The sequence below is a fragment of the Alternaria novae-zelandiae genome, assembly GCF_023758075.1.
Source record: "Alternaria novae-zelandiae strain BMP 2774 chromosome Unknown scaffold_20, whole genome shotgun sequence".
Lineage (NCBI taxonomy): Eukaryota > Fungi > Ascomycota > Dothideomycetes > Pleosporales > Pleosporaceae > Alternaria > Alternaria novae-zelandiae.
Window position 1 is genome coordinate 582690 of NW_026056980.1, and position 20874 is coordinate 603563.

Genomic DNA, 20874 nt, shown 5'->3' on the forward strand with positions numbered 1-20874 from the left:
TATTAGAAGAGCTAATTAAGAATACTAGAGAAGTAACTAAGTCTAAGATTAAGAGATACTAGAAAATAGTTAGCTCTATGCTTTATATAGCAATTATACTCTAACTAGATATAGTATATACTACCTTAAAGCTCTTACACTTTCTTATAAACCTAAGTAATAAATATAAGAAGGCTATAGAGCGAGTAATTATATATCTCTACTGCACTTGTTTTAATGCAATCTAGTATAGCAACTATAATAGGCCTAATCTAATAATCGCTAGAGACGTATTCTTTACTAATAACCTAAAGACCTACTAATTATCTTATAGATATATTGCTATATTATATAGAGGCGTAATCTTCTAGAAAGCTATAAGGTAGAGTATAGTTACTACCTCTACTATAGAAGTAGAGCTAATCGCTCTTAAGCACACTACTAAAAAAGCTATAGCGCTTAGGCGTTTTCTTAAGAAGCTAGCACTTAATCTTAGAGAACTCTAGACTGTCTAGTGTAATAATTAGTAGATAATTAGGCTAGTTATTAGAAAGAATAAGCGTATTAATACTTAGCTTAGGCATGTTAATATCTAGAATATATAGCTGTAGTAGGAATATGCTAAAGAATTATTTAAGGTTAAGTATTTAGAGACCGCAATTATGCCTATAGATAGATTAACTAAATCGCTTACTTAATAATAGTTTAAGAAGTTTAAATAGCTGCTTAACTTATAAGATTTATAATATTTAATTCTTAAGAAGTAGATAGAGTAGAGAGATCTTTATTTAGGCTACTACTATAAAGATTAATTATACCTAAGCTAGATCTTAGTTACTCTAACTAGCGCCTAGTTGTAGAGAAGTAATTACTAATAATTAACGCAAGCATAAAGTAGATAAATTACTAAACTTTTCTGCTAGATTAACCTATACAGCTACCTACTTACTAACTACTATAGCGCTAATCTCTTTAATTATAACTCTTATAGTTACTCTTATTAAAAGCTAGCTTACTATTCTAGCTATTCTTAAAGTTCTTAACCTAAGCTTATAGATAAGTAGTCTTAGTAGCTTAAGTCTGTATGCAAATCTTAAGCTGTATCTAATTATACTTAGCACGCAGTAGCGCCTTAGCGTGCTTAGCTTTAGCTAGCTAACGCTAAGCATAGTAATAGAATCTATTACTTGCAATACTAGACATAGAGCTATTAGACCTACAACTACGTAGCTAAGAATTGTAATACTAAGAATAATTATTACGTAGCTAAGACTAATAATTGCGCTGCTAAGACTAGTAGTTACACTACTAAGACTAATAATAACTATACTAATTCTACTACTAATTCTACGGCAGCTAATTTCTAAATTAAGAAGCCTACAGCTAGAAAGTTAGCAGCAGCAGCTACTAGAATAAGCCTTAACAATAATAGCCTAAGTGTTGTAGTGTTAGATTAAAGGCTATAGGTAGATAACTCTAAGCGGGAATTATAGGCGGAGGCATCTAACTACTACCTATGTTAATCTCTCTTATTCTCTTACTTAGTATTATAAACTTACTATAAGCACTACGTTAATTAGAGTCTTAAGAAGTTGTAAGTAGAGCACCTTTTAAGCTCTTCTTGCCTAAGAACTTAGAAGTTCTATCTAATAATTTAGCTAGAGTCTTAGAACTACTCTTAGCTTCTTTCTTCTACTTCTTATAAGCGCAGAGATCTTAGTAGAGCTACTTATAATACTTAATAGCGTTCTTAGAGCTTTAGCGCTATTATTAAGTTAGTAAAAGATTAAAAGAACTAAAGAGAAGAAAATTATAAACTTACTTTAGAACTATAGTAATCTACTAAGCTTATAAAGTAATTGTATAGATCTTAATTAGTAGTATAGTAGTTATAAGAGTTGTAGAATAAATAACGCGCAACTTAATAGAGTTACTTAAAATAGTTAGCTTTCTAAATATTATTAAGAAGCTACTAATAGATATAACGCTTATACTTAGAAACTTAAAGAGCGTTGTAGTTAGGCAATACTCTAACTCGCTTACGCTAATAACTAGTGTACGTTAGGTATAGATAATCTAGAAGAGTCTTAGGTGTAGAAGCCTTACTCTTAGACTTCTTATAAGAGTAACTATAACTATAACTATTGCTTAGAGACGCTTACTCCTCTTAATCTTAAGCGCCTTAGTTCTTAACGCAGTTAGATTGCTAAAGGCCTAAATTCTAAGTCTAGAAAGCATTATTAGTAATAAAGATGCTACTCTTAGGAATAGGCTTAATAGTCTCTTAGACGTTCTAGTTGTTAAGGTTATTAAACTAAGAGGCCTTACAACCTAAGCAGGCACGCTTAGCGTATAACTCTAATTACTTATAATTTTTATAAAGGTTGTTGTTGCTAAAACTACTAGTTGCCTTAAAGCTCTAATCTAGTTAAGTATTAGAATTTATAAAGCTCTAAGATAGTTAAGTGTTAAAAGCCTAATTACTTTAGGTAAAGCTGCTAGAGAATAGGCTGTTAGCTGCTATTATCTTAGAAGAGAAAGGTAGAACTTAAGTAGCAGCGTCTTTAAGTTAAGCGTAGTAGAGAGGTTAAGCGCTTAACTATAGAGCGCTATTAAGAAGAGCACTATTACGCTAAGCGCTATTACGCTAAGTGCTAGCTCGCGTATTACAATTGCTGCTACTAGAGGTATTATAATTAGAGCGTAGAACGCTGTTGTAGTAGAAGCTAGAGCGCTAGCGCTTGCGGCTAGAGTTAGAGTTAGAAGTTAGGTTATTAGACTAAATTATAATAGTTAGCTATTAATTTAGGTATAAGAGCAAGAACTTACTATAGTAATAGAGAGAATAGAGAAGTAAGTAGAGTAGTGTATTAAGTAGAGTAAAGAATTAAGCGTAGAACTTAAGGGCGCTAAGGCTTAAGAGCTAAGTATCTTAAGTAGATAAGTTAATTAGATAGGCAGCGTGTTAGCTTGTTAGCTTAAGCGTCTTAATAATATAGAAGTAGATAATTGTAGTAGAGAAGAGAAGAATTAGAGAACTTATTATTATAAAGTCTCTAATCTTAGCCTAAGCGCGCACCTACGTAGGAAGCTAGCGTAGCTTGTTAAGCTATTAATCGCGCTGCAAACCTTACCTAGAAGAGACTAGAAGCCTAGATCTTGCTATTAGAATTGTCTCTTACTAGTTAGATGCCTAGATTTCTATAGCTATTAGCTGTATTCTAGGCTATTATAAGGTAATTTCTAAACTAATAGAGTTAATTTCTAGGCTGTTAGGCCTTATTTAAATAAGCAAGAGCTTACTACTATTAGTGTTAAGTATAATTAAACGCTTAGTTAGGCCGCAACCTACTACTACGCTCTAGATTCTTAAGCCTAGACTTTGCTAGAGTATACTAATTACAGCAGATTTAATAGAATTAATTTTAGTAGAGTAGATTAATACTCTTACTACTCTAGGGGGTATGTTAAAGTTAGAGAGTAGTTATAATTACTTAATTGCAGATATATAATCGCTTAGCTCTTAGGTATATAACTAGAGATTTTATTCTAACTTTCTTTTATAGTAGATTAATTACAATATACTTAATTATCTCTAATTGTTAATTGTCTCTAGCTCTAACAATTAGCTAGTGCTAAATTCTATACTAAACTTAATATAAAAAAGGCTTACTATAGAGTATATATTAAGAAAAGTAATAAGTAGAAAACTACTTTCTATATAAGATATAGTAGTTTTAAGTATACTATAATATCTTTTAGCTTTATAAACGCTTTTACGTAGTTTTAGACCTATATCTATTAAGTTTTTATAGAATTAATTAATATAATCTATATTATATACTTAGATAATATTTTTATTTTTTCTAATACTAAAAAGAAGTATAAAAGCTATATTAAGAAAGTCTTATATAAATTACGTAATATAAAGCTATTTTTAAAGCTTCTAAAGTGTAAGTAGTATACTTAGTACACTAAGTACTTTAGGTATATAGTTTTCTCTAAGAAAATATAAATTAATAAAAATAGAATTAAAATAATCTAGAAATAGCCTAAACTATATATAGTGCGTAAGATTTAGATATTTATTAGCTTTATAAACTACTATAAGTAGTTTATTACTAGATTCTTTTAACTTACTCTATTATTAACTAAACTAACTTAGAAGAGGCTAGAAGTAGCTAAAAGTAGCTATGCCTAGTAGAGAGAAAAGAGTTAGATTCTTAACTTTAATAAAAAAGCTAAAGAGGCCTTTTAGAAGCTAAAAGACTTTTTTCTAAGTATTTCTATTTTAACTTACTTTAAGTAAAATAGAAAGACTAAGGCTAAGGTAGACGCCTTAAATAGCGTAATTATAAGTATATTAAGCTAATATATACTAAATAGAGCTAGAGAGTACTAATAGTGTCTAGTTAACTTTCTTTTATATAAGCTTATTATAGTAGAGTATAATTATAATATATATAACTAAAAGCTACTTATAATAGTTAAGAGCTTAGAGTATTAGTACTAATATCTAGAAAAAGTATACTTTAATCTCTAGACTAACTATTAGAACCTAAAATAGTTTATAAAGACTAAGACTCTTAACTATTAATAAGTTAAATCTTATATTATACTATTTAGATTTAATTTTAATATTTACTATAAGGTAAAGTCTACTAACTTTATAGATAGGCCTTTTTACTACTCTAACTATATAGTAGAAGTCTAGAAATTTACTTAAAAGTATAATAAAGCTTTTATTTAGCTTATAAAAGATTTTATAACTAATAGTAATAGAACTTCTCTTTTAGTAGCTATAGTATAGATATACTTTACTAAGCGTACTAAGAAATAATAAAATCTTACTAAAAGTTTAGAGAGCTTTAACTAGGCTAGTAAATATACTATACTAGAGCTTTAGTTTCTAGAAAAGTATAATAAGATAGATTACGCTTTTTTAGATACTTTAGATAAGTCTAAGTCTAAAGCTAACTAGTCTAGTCTAGATAAAGCTAAAACGCGCTATTATATAGTAAGAATGCTAGTAACTACTAAAGAGAAGTTATAAGCTCTCTAAGAATATTATAATAACTTTCTAGTAAACTACTTTAGAGTAAAATATACTCTAGAAAAGCTATAAAGGCGCTACTTTTAGAAAAGTATATATAAAAATATAAAATAATACTATAAGAATTACTTTATATATAAAAAGTCTACTTTTATAAAGTATAGGCTTTATAGTCTACTATAGTCTTTTCTAATACTTAATTACTTTTAGAAAAAAGTAATAATAGACTTTATTATAGAACTACTATCTAGTATAGTTTCTAGTATAAAGTATAACGCTATACTAGTTATTATAAATAGATTAACTAAAATAGCTTATTATATACTAGTATAAGCTAATTAAAATAGTACTAATCTAGTATAAGCCTAAATACGTAAAGTTATCTAACTTTATAGCGTACTAAAGTATATTATCTTAGATTAAGGCTTTTTAATAAACTCTAAGTATTAGAATTCTTTTTTTTACTATTTTAATACTAGAAGAGTTCTTACTTCTACTTTCTATTCTTAGACTAATAGCTAGACTAAAAGGTAAAACTAGACTTTAAAGTAGTATCTTTACTACTATTACTTTCTAGAATAGAATAATTAGGCGTACTAGATATTTATTAAAGAGTTTACGTATAATAATAGTATTTACTTTACTACTAAAGCTACTTTTTTCTAAGTCTACTATAGAAAGTACTTTTATAAAGTAGATTAGTTTAATTTAGCTTTTAGTAAGAGAGAAAGCTTTATAAAAGCTAGCCTTACTAAATAAGTAATTAAACTATAGTAGAAGTACTATAAAAAGATTAAAGTAGTAAATACTTACTAAAAAGAGTATACTAATAAGTACTACGCGCTAATACTTTTTAAGGTAGAAGACTAAGTTCTAGTCTCTAACTAATATATTAGAAGTACTTACTTAAAGAAAAAGCTAAATTAAAAGTTTCTTAAACTTAGAAAGATTATAGACTAAATTAGCCTCTTAGCTTTTTAAGTTAACTTTCTAGAACTTAATAGTATTTATTTAGTATTTTATATATTACTTTTAGAGCTTTTTTACTTAAAAAGTACTATTCTATACTTTAAAGCGCCTAAGTAGAATACTTTAAGAGAATTTAGTAATAATATATATAAAGTAAAATATATTATTAAAAGATAGCGTAATAAGAATAACTAATAAAAGTACCTAATTAAATAAGTTAGATATCTAAAGAAAGAAAACTTATAAAAACTAGGTTTAAATATCTTAGCTAATACGCTATAAAAGTTCTAGAATAAGAAAAGAATATAATAGTGTAGAAAATCTTTAAAAGCTTAGCTTAAGAAGTAATACTATAGATAGCTTTATAAAGAGAAAGAATAAGTTAAGTTAAGCTATAATAGACTATTCTAGTATAAACTAAAGTATATCTTTACTTTTTTTTTTTATATAGAGTTTTTTAGAGTATTTAATAGTGTCTTAAGCTAGAATAGCCTCTAATAGTCTAAAAGAGCCTAGTATAAGCTATTTTACTCTAACTCTTTCTAGCGTAGAGTTATTAGTTCTTTAGACCTTATAATTAGTTTTAAAGAATAAGATATTATACTTTAAGTAAATTTATATAAATAAATAATCTTAACTACTATAAAGAACTTTTATATTTATAAAGAAATTCTAACCTAGATATTACTTAAAAGCTTCTAACTATACTATAATAGCTTATAATAGTCTAAAGTAGACTAGTACTACTTAGTCTAAACTAATTCTATATAAACTCTATTAAACTTTACTTAAATATACTAGAAAAGCTTATATTACTTTAAAATAGGCTAAAATAGGCTATAAGAGACTATTAGAGGTTATCTAAGAGTAACTTAAAGAACACTAGCTCTAAGGCGCTTAATTTTATTTTTCTTACTTTTAATTTACTTTTTAAGCTAGCTCTTCTTAGTAGTAGCTTTATTACTCTTTAGCTAAAAAGTAAGCTTTATTTAAAGTTTTTAAATAGCGTTTTATAAATCTTTAACTATAGAAATAATAGTCTACTTAGTAGACTTTAAAGTAGAATACTATAAAAAGAGTTAGTATAGGCTAAAATAAACTATAAAAGGCTAAAAAAAAAGTAAATAAAGAAAAAGTAGCTACTAGTAACTTATAAAAGGCTAATTAGAGCTATAAGAGTCTAGAAAAAGGTATTTTAGAACTTACTAATTACTTAAATAGTAATCTAGTGTTAAGCGTACTAGTAATTTTATTAGCTTTTTTTTTAAATATATAAAGAGTACTATTAGTAAAGCTAGTAACTATAGCTTTAGCCTTAGTTTTATTATTAAAGCGTACGCTAAACTTAGTAGTAGTATAGCTATAAAGTATGCTAGAATAAAATTATAAGTACTTCTAATTAGAGAAGTAGTTACTACTAAAGTTAGTTAAAATAGTCTAAAATAAACTATTATAAACTAATCTAGCTCTTTTAGACTCTATAAAGGCTTTACTAACTCTAGAAAGAATAGAAAAGCTTATAAAACGCTAGATTAGACTAAAATAAGCTAATATAGATTAAAACTTACTTAATAATATTATTATAGACGCTCTTATACTTTTCTACTAAGTCTATCTTTAAATAGTATAAGTTACTATACTTAAAGTTCTCTATAGCTAGTAGAGTAAATACTAAAGTATTATTAAAAACTTAAGAATATAAAATAATAGGCCTCTTACTAAAGAGCTTTTAGTTAGTTAATAATTAGTAGATAATCTTATATATAGTTTTTAAGTTAATAAGATTCTCTAGAAACTATATTAGTTAGTATTAGTGTAAAAAGGCCTAAAATAGGCTAAAATAGACTAAAACTACTTATTTTAGAGCTATTTACTATATATTAGCTTTATAGAGGCTAATAAAGAGTAATAGTAGCTAGAAAAAAGTAAAATAAGTACTTATAGTAAAGTACTACTTATTTATAGCTTAATACTAGCTATATAAAATAGTTTAGATAATAGTATCTCTAAATAGTATACTAGTAACTTTTCTAATTATACTAGTAAAGATAGTACGCTCTTTCTTAGTCTTAAGAACTAAGAAAGTATAGCTATAGTAGTTAAATATATAAGGCTTATTAAGCTCTTATAACTATAAGTAACTAGTATATAGCGCGTAACTAATTTTAAAAAGCTTAGATACGTAAAAGTAGCTTATAGTAATCTAATTATTACTAACTATAGTTAAGTTAAGATAAAAAAAGCTATTAAAGCTTAAAATAGAGTAATATAAAGTATAAAAAATAAATATAAGTAAAAAGAAAGTAAATTAGTATAAAGTGCGCGTTAATAGTCTTAGTTAGAGTACTAGAGACTAGTTAGTAGTAATTTAGTATAATTTATACTAGAAACCTCTAATTTAGACTAAACTACTTTATTATACTCTAAAATAAGCTATAATAGATTACTTTAGACCTTTTTAGAATTCTAGAAATAATAAGTAAAAAGAGCTAATACTTACTATTATAAAGTAATTAGAGAGTAGAAAATAAAAAATAAAAATCTAACTAGCTAGAAATACTTAAAGTATATAAGCCTACGCTAGCTTTACTAGTATAGATAGTAGCTTTATACACGCGTCTATGCGTAATTTTCTAAAACTACTACTTTTTATAATAGATTTCTACCTTTCTATAAATATAATATACTTACGCTAGCTTAGAATAGGCTATTATAAACTAAAATAGCTTATTATAGACTATAGTTACCTTATTTAGTTTATTAAATAACTTTAGAAGTAGATTAAAAGTAATCTACTCTAAAAAAGAAAATAATATTAAGTTCTAGCTCTAAAGAGCTTAGACTAACTTAGTATTAGCTATAAATACTTTAAAATTGCTATTATAGCTTAGTAGCAATTTATCTTTAGTCTTTTTAGAATAATATACCTAATTATAGTCTAATATTATATATCTAGTATTTAACTAACTCTATTATTTAATAGTAATAATATTTACTTTATTTATAAGACGCTTTTTTTTTTTAAAAAATACTTTTTTATATTTTATTTTATAGTATTATATTTTTTTACTTTTCTTACTATTACTTATAATATTTTAATATACTATATTACTAGCGCTTTTTTTAATTTATTAGACTAGCTATTACTTTAGTATACTTCTAAAATAATTATATTTAGTATAAAAGTATTAACTATAATAGTAATTATTTCTACTTTATTATTTTTATTTTTATAGTAACTAATATCTCTAATATTTTAAAAGTATATATTAGTAAAGTAGTTATAAATTTAAATATTACTAAAGTTTATAAAGTACTTAAAAACTTAATTTAGTAAAAATAAAATAAAAATAAAAGTATTAAAGATCTAAGCTATAAAACTAATATAAATACTTAAGATAAAGTTAAAAAAAGTAAGTCTTAATAAAAATAGTATTTAAAATCTTTATAGTATAAAGTTAGAGTTTTTAAACTTATACTAAAACTAACTTTTACTTTTATAAGTTTTTTAGCTAGCTATTTTATAAAAGCTTTTAAAAAATAAATATTTATAAAAAGTTCTAATATTATATAAGTATAAGAAAAATAGTAGTAGTAAGAAAATATATACTAACTTATATATAAAAATATATAGTATATTTACTTTATAACTTATTTTAATAGTTTTTTAACTAATAAGCTATAGTTATATTACTATTTTATTTAAATTTTAAAAAAAATAATAGAGTAATTATATTACTTATATAGTAATTTTTTTTTAAAATAAGCTACTTACTAAAGTATTAGCTACTAAGCTAAAAAAGCTTAGTATAACTTTATATATACTTATATAAAGTATATATTAAACTTTAGTTTATACTTTTATAAGATACTTAGTAAAGAGTAGTTACTTATTTAAGACTTAATTTTTTTAGACTTAAAATACCTCTATACGCTATTTATAACAAAACATTAATAAGCATTAAATAGAGTGTTAAGATCGCGTACCCTTCTATGAGTAAGCCGCGAGCGCGATACGCTTTTCTTTTATCCCATTCTCCCTTTTTCCTGTGATGCGACCAGACTAAGTTCCTGTCAAAGTGTCAGACTTCGATCTTGCATCACTTCGGCAGAGAGGCGGCTGACTGTTCAGCCGTGCTTCTAAGTATCCCATTGGCTTTGTTCCTCTTATTTTCGTTCATCGCAGTCGTGTTGATCCTCATTTGAATGAATGCAGAGAGATAGCCTGCTATCATCTCATGTCGCATGGCATGCTCGGATAATCGCCTTTCTGCAGCGGCGAATTCTTCCTTCAGGCAAAGCTCACGCCTTTGTAGGAATCCTTGTCGTTTTGTAGTCATGACGTCGATTACGTGGTTGCAACTTTTCATCGTGCAAAACACCGAAGTTTGAGTTGTGACACCTGAGAAGCTGAAACGCTAGTCCTAAAAGGGTGGGGTTCCGCTGCTAGTACACCAAAGACCTTGGGAGCGCATTTCCAAAGGATTTGATACACGCCCAATCCCAGAGGTGCAGCATCGACCGGGGTGGTTGTTCTGATAACGGGACCTCGCAAAAGATGCTCTTTTGACCGCGGCATCGGGGCATATGCGGTGCCATCAGCCGCATGATAGTCAGCACTAGCTCGCTGGCTAGCTCCAAGGTTATACCGAGGCGCATTGTCTTGCAGACGTAATCAATCTAAACCATGTACACTGCAGATAGAGACAGATCATGGGCGTTGAATGAGGACAGAGAAATGTGCATCAAAATTAACTACGTAAAATGGTTCCTCATAGCTTCGACTTGGACACGATCATAGAGTTGCCAATGTTCAACCACTTGACAGCATCTGTGACAAGCTCATCCACAATCTCCCTCGCGTTCTTCCTCTCATTAACAACAGCAGCGACCTTGCCCATCAGGAACGGCCGCGCGTTGTCCATAGTCTCGTCATCGAGGTCATCGCCCATCTTCTCGAGATCATGCTCGACAGGCAATATGCCCTTGGCGGTGAGATCCTTGATCTCTTGTTGCCTGTTCTCTTCCCAGTTCTGGACGTATGGGTTGGTGCGGATACGGAGTGGGCGACCAGTGAAGATGATGGTGCGGATGTTGTCGTCCCAGCCAGCTGTGCGGACGGCTTCTTGGTGGGCCTTGGGCGCACCGGCTTCCTCGGAGAGGACGAAGCGTGTTCCGACCCAGACGCCGGTGGCGCCGAATGTGAGCATGGCCGCGAGCGACTGGCCGTTGTAGATACCGCCGGCAGCTACGATTTGTACCTGCTCGCCGGTCAAGGGCGACTTGTGGCCCTCGACCATCTTGACCGCTGCTGGGATGAAGATGGATGTGGGAACGTCGCCAGTGTGTCCTCCGCCCTCGCCTCCTTGTGCGCAAATGATGTCGACGCCGATGTCGAGGCACTTCTTGATGTGCTTGGGGTGGCCGATCATGTTCATGTAGAGGATTCCGTGCTTGTGTAGCTTCTCGACGACGGCCTTGGGCGGGACACCGACAGCGGAGACGAATAGTTTGGCGCCGGAGTCGATGATGATGTCGACGAGCTCGTTCAGCTTGCCCTTGGTGTAGTCGTAGCTATATGCCGTTAGTCCCGTGCCTTGCATGTGATGGATTGCCCAGTACGTACTTGGTCTTGCGCGCGCTGCCTCCAACTTGGGGAAGGAGCAGGTCGATACCGAATGGCGCGTTCTTGTCGTTCAGGTATCCCTTCAACTCGGCGATCTGCTCGCGGAGCATGTCGGGTGTGTATCCGACACCTCCGATGACACCAAGACCTCCAGCGTTGGTGACGGCGGCGGCGAGCTTAGGTCCAGCAGCCACGTTCATGCCCGCAAGCATGACGGGGTGCTGGATCTTCAGCAGGTCGGTGAGCTTGGTGCGGATTTGCTCTGAGGTTTGTCAGCTGGGCACATGTGAATGAGGCGTGCATGCGTACGTGGAGAAGCCATGATGACGGTATGGAGGTTTGCGGTTGAGAGAGGGAAGATGCGAGGTATTTCAACGGCAAGAGAGGAAGACGAGTGGATCGAGGATTCGGGCGAATTCTTAAGGTTTGAGGAGTCGGGCCCTTTCTTATGGTTGAGCAGTCCTGGTCGACTCTCTTCAAGCCGTGAGCCGAGGCACGTCGCATGTCTCACGCGGAGAGCGCTAACCACATATCGTCTAGTGCCATCCGGGGAAGGCTTTCGGCATCGCGCGCCTGCCTGTGTCTGTCCCACCGCGTCACATGCTAACATGTTCACTAGTCCGGGTGCATCCAGATGTTTGGCCTCGCTCAGGGCCGCCCCATCACGGTGTCCACGCCGTGTAGCCCTCTCAGTTGACGCCATCCACAGCAGAGTCTCTAATCGATCGAATTTTCACTCTTCACACACTCAACGCCAGGAATGTGATACACCCTCCGACTCTCGCGTTCCGCGCGAGTCTCCATCGCAAGATGTGCGAAAAGTTTTTTCTTATAAACCAGCCTATTGTAAGAAGGAACTTGCCATCGTTGCTTTGGGTAGCAACATGGGCGACAGAGTGGCCATGATTGAACGTGCATGCAGAGAGATGGAGTCAAGTGGAAACATAAAGATCGTACGAACCAGTAGTTTGTGGGAGAGCAAAGCCATGTACGTACTCGATCAAGACAACTTCGTCAATGGTGCCTGTCAGGTATGCTAAACAATGTCCCTTCTTCCAAACGTCAAATTCACACAAACAGATAGAAACCAGTCTGTCACCAATCGAACTCTTAGATGCGCTTCAGAAAGTTGAGAATGACATGGGCCGCGTTAAAGTCATCGACAAAGGACCCAGAAATATTGATTTGGACATTTTACTCCATGGAAACGAGAAAAGTTCCAGCGAAAGACTTACGATCCCGCATGCGTTGATGTTCGAGAGGCAGTTCGTTCTACGCCCTCTTATTGAGTAAGATAATCATCTATCTGGCCAGTGAAACGGTGCTGATCCTCTCTAGGCTTTTGCGCAATCAGCGTGAAGATTACCCATTCTCGAATCAAATTAAACGCCATTTCAAAAGACTCCTTAAATCAGAGGTGCCGCTGGTGCCGCTGACGCCACTTGGACCAGATCTATCCCCGATATCGTCTTCTCGGATAGCGGATAACACAAGAATCATGTCTATCCTGAATGTCACACCGGACTCATTCTCCGATGGCGGCCAAAACTACAATATCGATGAAGCAACCCTAGCGAACACTATTCGCGAACACATCTCGGCCGGAGCCACCATCATCGACGTAGGCGGACAGTCAACACGACCCGGTGCTGTCCAGGTCTCCGCCGACGAAGAGCTAGCACGTGTCATCCCAGCTGTAAAGCTGATCCGCTCAATGCCAGAGGCAAACAACATCGCAATCAGCGTTGACACATACCGCGGCAGCGTCGCCGAAGCCGCCATTAACGCCGGCGCAAACATGATCAACGACGTCAGTGCAGGTGCCATGGACGACACGATGCTTTCCACCATGGGCAAACTTGGCTGCACAGTATGTCTCATGCACATGCGCGGCACGCCGGAAACCATGACGAGTCCTGAAATGACATCCTACCCCGACGGCATCATAGAGACCGTAGGCCGCGAACTCGTCGAGCGCGTTATTGCTGCGGAAAAAGCGGGTGTCAGGCGCTGGCGTATCGTTCTCGATCCTGGTATTGGCTTTGCGAAGACAAAGGAACATAACCTTGAACTACTTCGCCGACAGGATGAGTTGATGAGGTATCCGGGTCTAGAAGGCATTCCTTGGCTTGTGGGCACGAGTCGGAAGAAGTTTATTGGGGATATTACGGGGGTCACGGAAGCGAAAGATAGGGTCTGGGGGACTGCTGTTGGGGTGGCAGCGGCTATCAAGGGTGGTGCGCAGATTTTGAGGGTCCATGATGTCAAGGAGATGGCGCAGGTTGCGAAGATGGCGGATGCACTATGGCGCACGTGAACATGACGCGGCGCGACTGCCTTCCAACGATCTTCGCTCTCGCCCTCATTTAGTGGGAGGTTTCAGGCGTCATCCGTGTTGTTGGTTCCGTTCGACACGGTAGCGCTCCGGTTGGTTCCGAGTCCTTCATGAACGTGATTGTCGACTCGCTTCCACAAAGCCTGAACCAAACAAACAATACATGGAAGGAAAACCTGTAATCTCGAACAACATCCCACTTCTCTTTACTCTCAGCATCGAACATGGCGAATCTTCGTGAGCTCCATCAAGAACTACGACGCGTACAGGACCGAGTCTTTCAGTAGGTGGTTGCCGTACTACGTCGCCGTTCATCTTGGCTAATTCTCACAGGATCAAACGTCGTCAGAGCGAGTAAGCACATTCATCACAGACGCTGTCAATGAATCGACAAAAGCTGACGGTAGACTGAAGTGAACTATGGATGGCAAGTAGTAACTCTTGGAGTGGCGATGATTGGAACGAGTGGAAAGCGTGAGTTCCTATGATTCTGAGAAAATGCAGCTTCACGGTGAGCAATTGCTTACAGACACAGTCTGAACGCAGAACTCGAAGCATCGTACGAATCACACTCAAAAGCCTGGAACAAGCTTTACTATGCCAGAATGCACGATCGGCTACCGCGCGAGATCCGGGATATGATCAATGCCGAATTCTGGGATGAAGACTACTTGACAGGCGGAGAAGGCTATAAGGTAGCCATGAAGGTTAGGGACGAACCCACACTTGGCTATATATCGTTACCTCATCGTATCCTGCCCATCTCACACGTCGTCCTACCAGGGTACGTAGGAGATGCAGCTGCAAAAGAGAACGTCCAGATGTGGTACGAGGCCTACGGAACCATGGCCTGTTACCGCGACTGGCTCGCAGTCGGCAGCCGCAATATAGGTGAAGAGCTCACGAGAGCTATATGCAAAGATATATTCGGGGTGGGCTTGGATCCTGCCACTGCTCTCCGAAAATTGACCATCGAAGTCTCCGACACCTCTCTCGTGCTAGGCCACGAGCAATCCGACTTCAAAGATGCTACCTCACGTGAAGACGCATTCAACCTGCTTCTTCGCATCAAGAAGAAGAGAGGGTTCAAGCTCGAAATCATTGTCCTCCACGATTGCATCCGTCTCAAGATGTGGCCCGAAATCCTTGGCCTCCTGCAACCCATCGTTAAGGTATTTGAGCAGGAAGGAGCCCACGTTAGTGTTTTGTCTAGTTATGACCCTCACCGCACGAATTGCATGGATGAGAGCCCGGGGGTTGGCACCGATATGGAACACCTGATCAGGACATACGATCCGGTGACTTGGGAGCAGAGTGTGAAGCAGGAAATGATCGATTATTTCGAGGGGGTGAGACGGTTGCAACTCATCTGAATGGTAATATCTGACAAGTGATTTAGATCGATGATGAGTATCTCAGACCGTACCATCGCTACTATCGTAGTGAAGAAGATAATCCAGGCTCTGATCCTGATGTCGCTGCCTGGAAACGTTATGTTGGGCCCTCTGGTGTGCGCGGAACGGGAGGATGATCAAGCTCGTTTGGGGGGAAAGATGGTAGCTGTCACTGCGTGGATGCCATGTCAATCTAACTCTTTTAAACCACATGCTAATGTACCAGTTTGGCACATGAGGCGTTCAATAATCGTGAGGCCACCCATGAAGTACGCGTAGGTGGGGCAAACCGCGAATCTAGTGCGACTTCGCCTTACGAACATGATGATAATCTACACTTCATGACTTCCGTAGGAGAATAAATGCTTTTGACTCAGACTGCCATCTTATCTTCTTTCGCGCTTCACTACGACAATGAAAAATTCATACGACTTGGAACGAGATGTGCGCGACACATGTAATAGACTTTTCATGTTTGTGTCTCCATTCTCATACATTGCTGCCTGGACTGCAGAAAAACTGACCTGCCTGACTAGCCTGAAACGCGCAAAAACTGCAGCAGAGAAGAAAGAGCGTACAGCAGCAAAACATGAGTGGCTATCAGCAGCGGAGAAGAAGACGGAAGTGCAGGCGTCAGTGACCGCCAACTCTACCCAATTTTATCCATCGCTGACTTTGCCCTGTCCATAGCGAGCTCGATACGTCATGTGAGCAGTTATCGACAGCCTGGAACATGCTATGCTCTGCTAGGATGCAAGAACGACTGCCTGTCGAGATTCGCGAGATGATATATGCACAAATCTGGAACGTGAAGTATCTCAAATCCGTAAGACAGCCAAGGCAGCAGTCCGGTCCTCTTGACCACTCCGATCCGAGGTGCCATACACATGTTGTTCGGCCAGACTTCATGGGCAAAGAGACAGCCCTGGAAATGGCGCGGGCATGGTACGAAGCCGCAGCTACACTCACACCAGACACATTCACAATCCCTGATAATCGGGAGTCGATCAAACGAACCGTGTGTGAAGATTGCTTCCAAGTCGGCCTAGACCCAGCAACCGTCCTTCGGACTCTCACCATCGACTTCGACGAAACTACGTCTAGGCTCGCTAGTCCGTATTGTAAGTGGCCGGACGCAGATACACGCCGCAATTCTTTCGATCTTCTCCACTTGATCAAGAAGAAGGCCGGTTTCCGACTCAACTTTCGTATATGCACTCCCAAGTTCCGATTGAACTGTTGGCCCGACTTCTTCGATCTCTTACAACCTATAGTCAAGACTCTGGAGAACGAGGGTGCTATCGTCGACGTCCAGGCTATACATTGTAGTCAGGGTCTGCATCCCACACCATATGTATTTGTGGACTTGAACAGTATCCTCAGAAGTCATGATCCAGTAAACTGGAAGCAGGGAATAATCGAATATCTGGACTCGGTAATACTGGCCCTCATCATCCCCATGCAAGTACGGCGCTGACAAGCAGAGTAGATCTGTGACTGTCGCATTAGGAATCAGGACAGACATTATCGAGGGGAGGACGAGCCGGATTACAATCCAGACGATGGGCAGGAGGATTATTGGAACTGGGATTTGCTCGAAGACAAAGGCTTACGACCTTCTGATTTTGATAGAGGGTTGTCGAGACAGAATTGTGGTTGCGATGGCTCCGGGAGGCGCAGGTCGTTTAAGTCTGGCTTGTAAGTGGTACGCGATGTTGAAGCTGTCATAAAGCTGTAGGCTGCAGGGAAGTCCTAGAAAGGAAGGCGGGGACGGAAACGTTAATGGATGGGTGCGGAGTCTTCTTCGGTAGTTGCAGCTTGTTGCAAAAACAAGGGATCGGAATGTTCCGAGGCTGCCGCTGTGCCGCAGGCCCGCAGTCGATAAACATACAGTAATCCCAACTCTTAACTTCTTGACCCCCTCCCCCGAGGGCCGTACGTCTCACACTCCCCACGCTTCCCACGGTGTGAGCTCATCGCCATATACAGCCGCAACAATGGATACAGACCTGGAATCAGCGCTCGACTGTCTGCGCGAGTGAGACGGACTATTCGGCCCCACTTCGCTCTTGTGCTAACGAGCTGGCAGCATCAAGCGGAAGGACCTCGATGCTCAGAAAGAGTATGTGAATTCCAGAAATTCTCCAATCTCTAAAACTGTACTAAAAACTGCGTCAGGGTCAACTCAGTCAAAGATGAAATCGTAGCTACTAATGCAAAGCTCGATGCGTTACAGAAACAACGCAAAGAGATGACGAAAAAGAAGATTGATGCGCTTCTCCGGTAAGTGCATAGAGCTCGGAAACTTGAGATCATCCCCAGCTTAATGTAGTACTACCCACCAGGAATCTTCCGTCAGCTATCCGGCGGTACTCTGCAGCCTGGAGTCTTCCATTCTTCGAAATGTTCCAACAACGTCTACCCCGCGAGCTCCGAGATATGGTCTATGCGCACATCTGGGACAGTAAAACTCTGGCCGATACAAACAGAAGTATGATACCCATCATGGACTCTCGTTGCCGGAGTTTGCGGCAAGACTGCAAGAAAGCCATGACGACGTTCGTCGAATCGGATGCGATTGACGGCTGCCATCACAACCTGGCACCATACTTTATAAAGCCAGTTTTCGTCGGGCAAGACTCTGCCCTTGAAATGATCGAAGCTTGGTATAGTCGCTTGGCTCGCGGCAACGACTACTATGCAATGGGAATACATGTGACTGACATACCGTCTTTCCTTCATCAAGACAAATTTCATGTTGGTCTGAAGCCTGCAGCTATTTTGCGAAGGCTAGCTGTCGTTTTGAACGCTGATTCAACAATCGCAATCCTCGAAGAAGAATCAGACGGCGAGCATGTTTATAAGCTCCACTTCAAAAGGCTTCTGTCCATCGAGAAGAAAAGGGACTTTACGCTGACTCTTCGGGTTCTCCAAAAATACATTAGGCTCAACGTTTGGCAGCGGATCTTCGACACATTTAGGGATACAGTTGTCAACTTTGAGAAAGAGGGAGGTCGTGTGCGGGTCCAGTTCGTGTACGACAGCTTCTACCCACGTCGAGTACCGAAGTATGATATGCTCCCCGCTCTGAGACATCCAGAATCCAACTGGCGAGAGGATGCAGTACGCTTCTTTGACAATGTAAGATCTTCCCGTCATCCATATCCTACTCACTTCATCTGACCATATGCGTGAACCAGGTTACACGTCTGTGCGACATACACAGGGCTTATCGTATCGAAAACAACGACGATTATGACCCCACTTCACGTCTCGAAGATGGCGATACTCCTTACGGGACGGATGAAGACATCTACAGCGATGAAGGCGATAGCGATGACAGTGTTGAAAGGTATCGCCATGATGGTCGAGGAAATTATCCAGGTGCAGTGTCTTCGCCACGTCAGTACGGAAGTGACCTCATACAATGGAAGAACGACTTGCTAGAGGATCTCGAAATGGAAGAAAGTGAGGCAATCAAAGACATGTACGAATACTGGGAGAGCTTCGACGCGCCCAGCTGGGTGGGTGCCTCCTCCGAGTCTGAGCACGTAGATGGACCTGGGTACGACCCAGATTCAGGTTCCGATTGAGAAGGCCGGAATAGCATCACGTGATCACTCATCTCACTCGGGTTTACTACCCTTACTAGTTAGCTCCTCAGTCATTCCAATACATATGATGCTACATAAATCTCTCGCAACCATCAGACGTTCGTGAACACTGACATATACCATGTTGTATGGATGATATACTGCGGCCATCTTAATAGTGCAGGGATTCGGATCTTCGGAATGCTAGCCGGTCCGATGCCACTAAAGCGCGAGCGCCTATCCACCGTGCCACCTCATATTCTTAGCGACAAGACTTCAACCCCAAGGTTCATCCGCATTGATCACGCCACCCAAAAACAGCCATGGAGAGAGCAGCTATGATCGATTGGAAGCTATCGGCTGAGTCCGCAGTGCAGCGGCTTCGCGCGTAGGTCTTTGGGCCCTGTCAGCACCTCATGTCAGATCAGTTCTAACCTAGTTGCAGCATCAAGGGTATGGAATTAGACGCGAACGATACGTACGCAAAGCTCCTAGAGCTTGACTGGTGCACCTTGTGCTAAAATCTCCCAGAATTCGTACAGCTACGCGAACTATCTCAGCATTGAGAAGGCAGATCAAAGCATTAAAAATCGAAGAAGCAAGAGCGCGACAGCGTAAGAGAGACGTTCGGCGCGAGTAAGTCTTGATCTCTCTGAACTCGAGCAAAGACCTCATACAAGACTCCAACACAGACACCTTCCGTTAGCTCTCTCGGCGTTCACCGCCTCATGGAGTCGCCCCTTCTTTGAGCAAATGCAACGGCGTTTGCCTCGTGAAGTTCGCGACATTGTATACGCATACGTCTGGGATGACAAGACACTGAAAGATACTCGTATAACATATCATCCTAAGTGGAATTGCTCTGGGGGCGACATAGATTGCGACACTCTAGTAAAAACGCATCACCCGGGAACAGTGGACAGCTGCCCTAAACATGGACAAATTCCATACTTTATGAGACCTGGATTCGTAGGGGATGCATCGGCCTTGGAGATTGTCGAATTCTGGTACAAGTCGATCTCGAGAGTAAAACCCGACATGTGGGAATTACGAACCACAGACGAACTCGACTACGTTATCCGTGGCGACGCCTTCTCTGTCGGTTTGGATACTACAACTGTTGTGCGCAAGTTGACACTCAGGCTTACTACCGACGGATTCCTAAGGAACAAGGGCAAGGACACCAGCGAATCGAAACGAACTGTCGACGCGCTGCTCCAGATAAAGAATAAGGCGAATTTCAAACTAAGACTGCGGTTGGAGCAGTCATACCTCCAACTGAATCCCTGGTTCACCGTCTTCGACATCTTCCGACCCATGATCGAGAAATTTGAGGAAGAAGGCGCGGACGTAAGGCTGCTTCTTGTCTACGCCCAAGATCTTAAACCGAAATTGGTGTTCAACATGCTCCCCGCGTTGAAGAATCCCGAATCCAACTGGAGAGAGGAAGCCGCTCGTCACTTCGACAGTGTAAGCACACTAATTCTACATCGCTTGCTGCCTCACACATAGTGACTTACAAACATATAGGATTCCCGCGTACGCGAGCATCACAAACACTATCGCATCGAAAACGACGCAGACTACGACCCACGGGAACTTAAGAGCAGGGACTACAGCGAGGATGACTGGGAGTCAGACGATTACCTAGGCTATGAAGAAACTGACTCTGACCGCGATGAAGATGGCAAATCGATTTCTCCGGAACCTCCATGGACCCCTTATGAGCCGCCGCGATATTATGGAACTATGTTTAGAGAGGATCAGATTGAAGAGGGGTATGAGCTGGATAGCGCGAGTGAGGGGGATGACTAGAAGGCAGGAGGCTTGTCAATTTGTTAGAATGGGCAGCATTGCTCGTAAAGCTTTAGTATCTTACAAGAGCTGCGTTTACTATAGATATATACTTTCTGAAGATACGAGGA

General features: G+C 38.5%; 3 protein-coding genes across 3 annotated transcripts; 2 read left to right on the forward strand and 1 right to left on the reverse strand.

Moving 5' to 3' along the window:
* Nucleotides 1-10773: 10773 nt before the first annotated feature.
* On the reverse strand, nt 10774-11949 carry J4E88_008728 (uncharacterized protein; the record flags this gene model as incomplete). The annotated part of the gene is made up of 3 exons (XM_049402337.1): nt 10774-11575; nt 11628-11889; nt 11937-11949. The coding sequence occupies 3 exons, from the start codon at nt 11947-11949 to the stop codon at nt 10774-10776; spliced, it is 1077 nt and encodes a 358-aa protein (XP_049252008.1).
* Nucleotides 11950-12511: 562 nt separating this feature from the next.
* On the forward strand, nt 12512-13944 carry J4E88_008729 (uncharacterized protein; the record flags this gene model as incomplete). The annotated part of the gene is made up of 3 exons (XM_049402338.1): nt 12512-12658; nt 12708-12916; nt 12966-13944. 3 exons carry the CDS (start codon nt 12512-12514, stop codon nt 13942-13944), a joined length of 1335 nt encoding a protein of 444 aa, XP_049252009.1.
* A 442-nt stretch (nt 13945-14386) lies between these two features.
* Nucleotides 14387-20764, forward strand: J4E88_008730 (uncharacterized protein; the record flags this gene model as incomplete). Its single annotated transcript, XM_049402339.1, has 10 exons — nt 14387-14436; nt 14498-15134; nt 16072-16791; nt 16846-17054; nt 17446-17478; nt 17535-17639; nt 18583-18907; nt 19481-19563; nt 19873-20419; nt 20480-20764. The coding sequence occupies 10 exons, from the start codon at nt 14387-14389 to the stop codon at nt 20762-20764; spliced, it is 2994 nt and encodes a 997-aa protein (XP_049252010.1).
* Between the last annotated feature and the right edge of the window lie 110 nt (nt 20765-20874).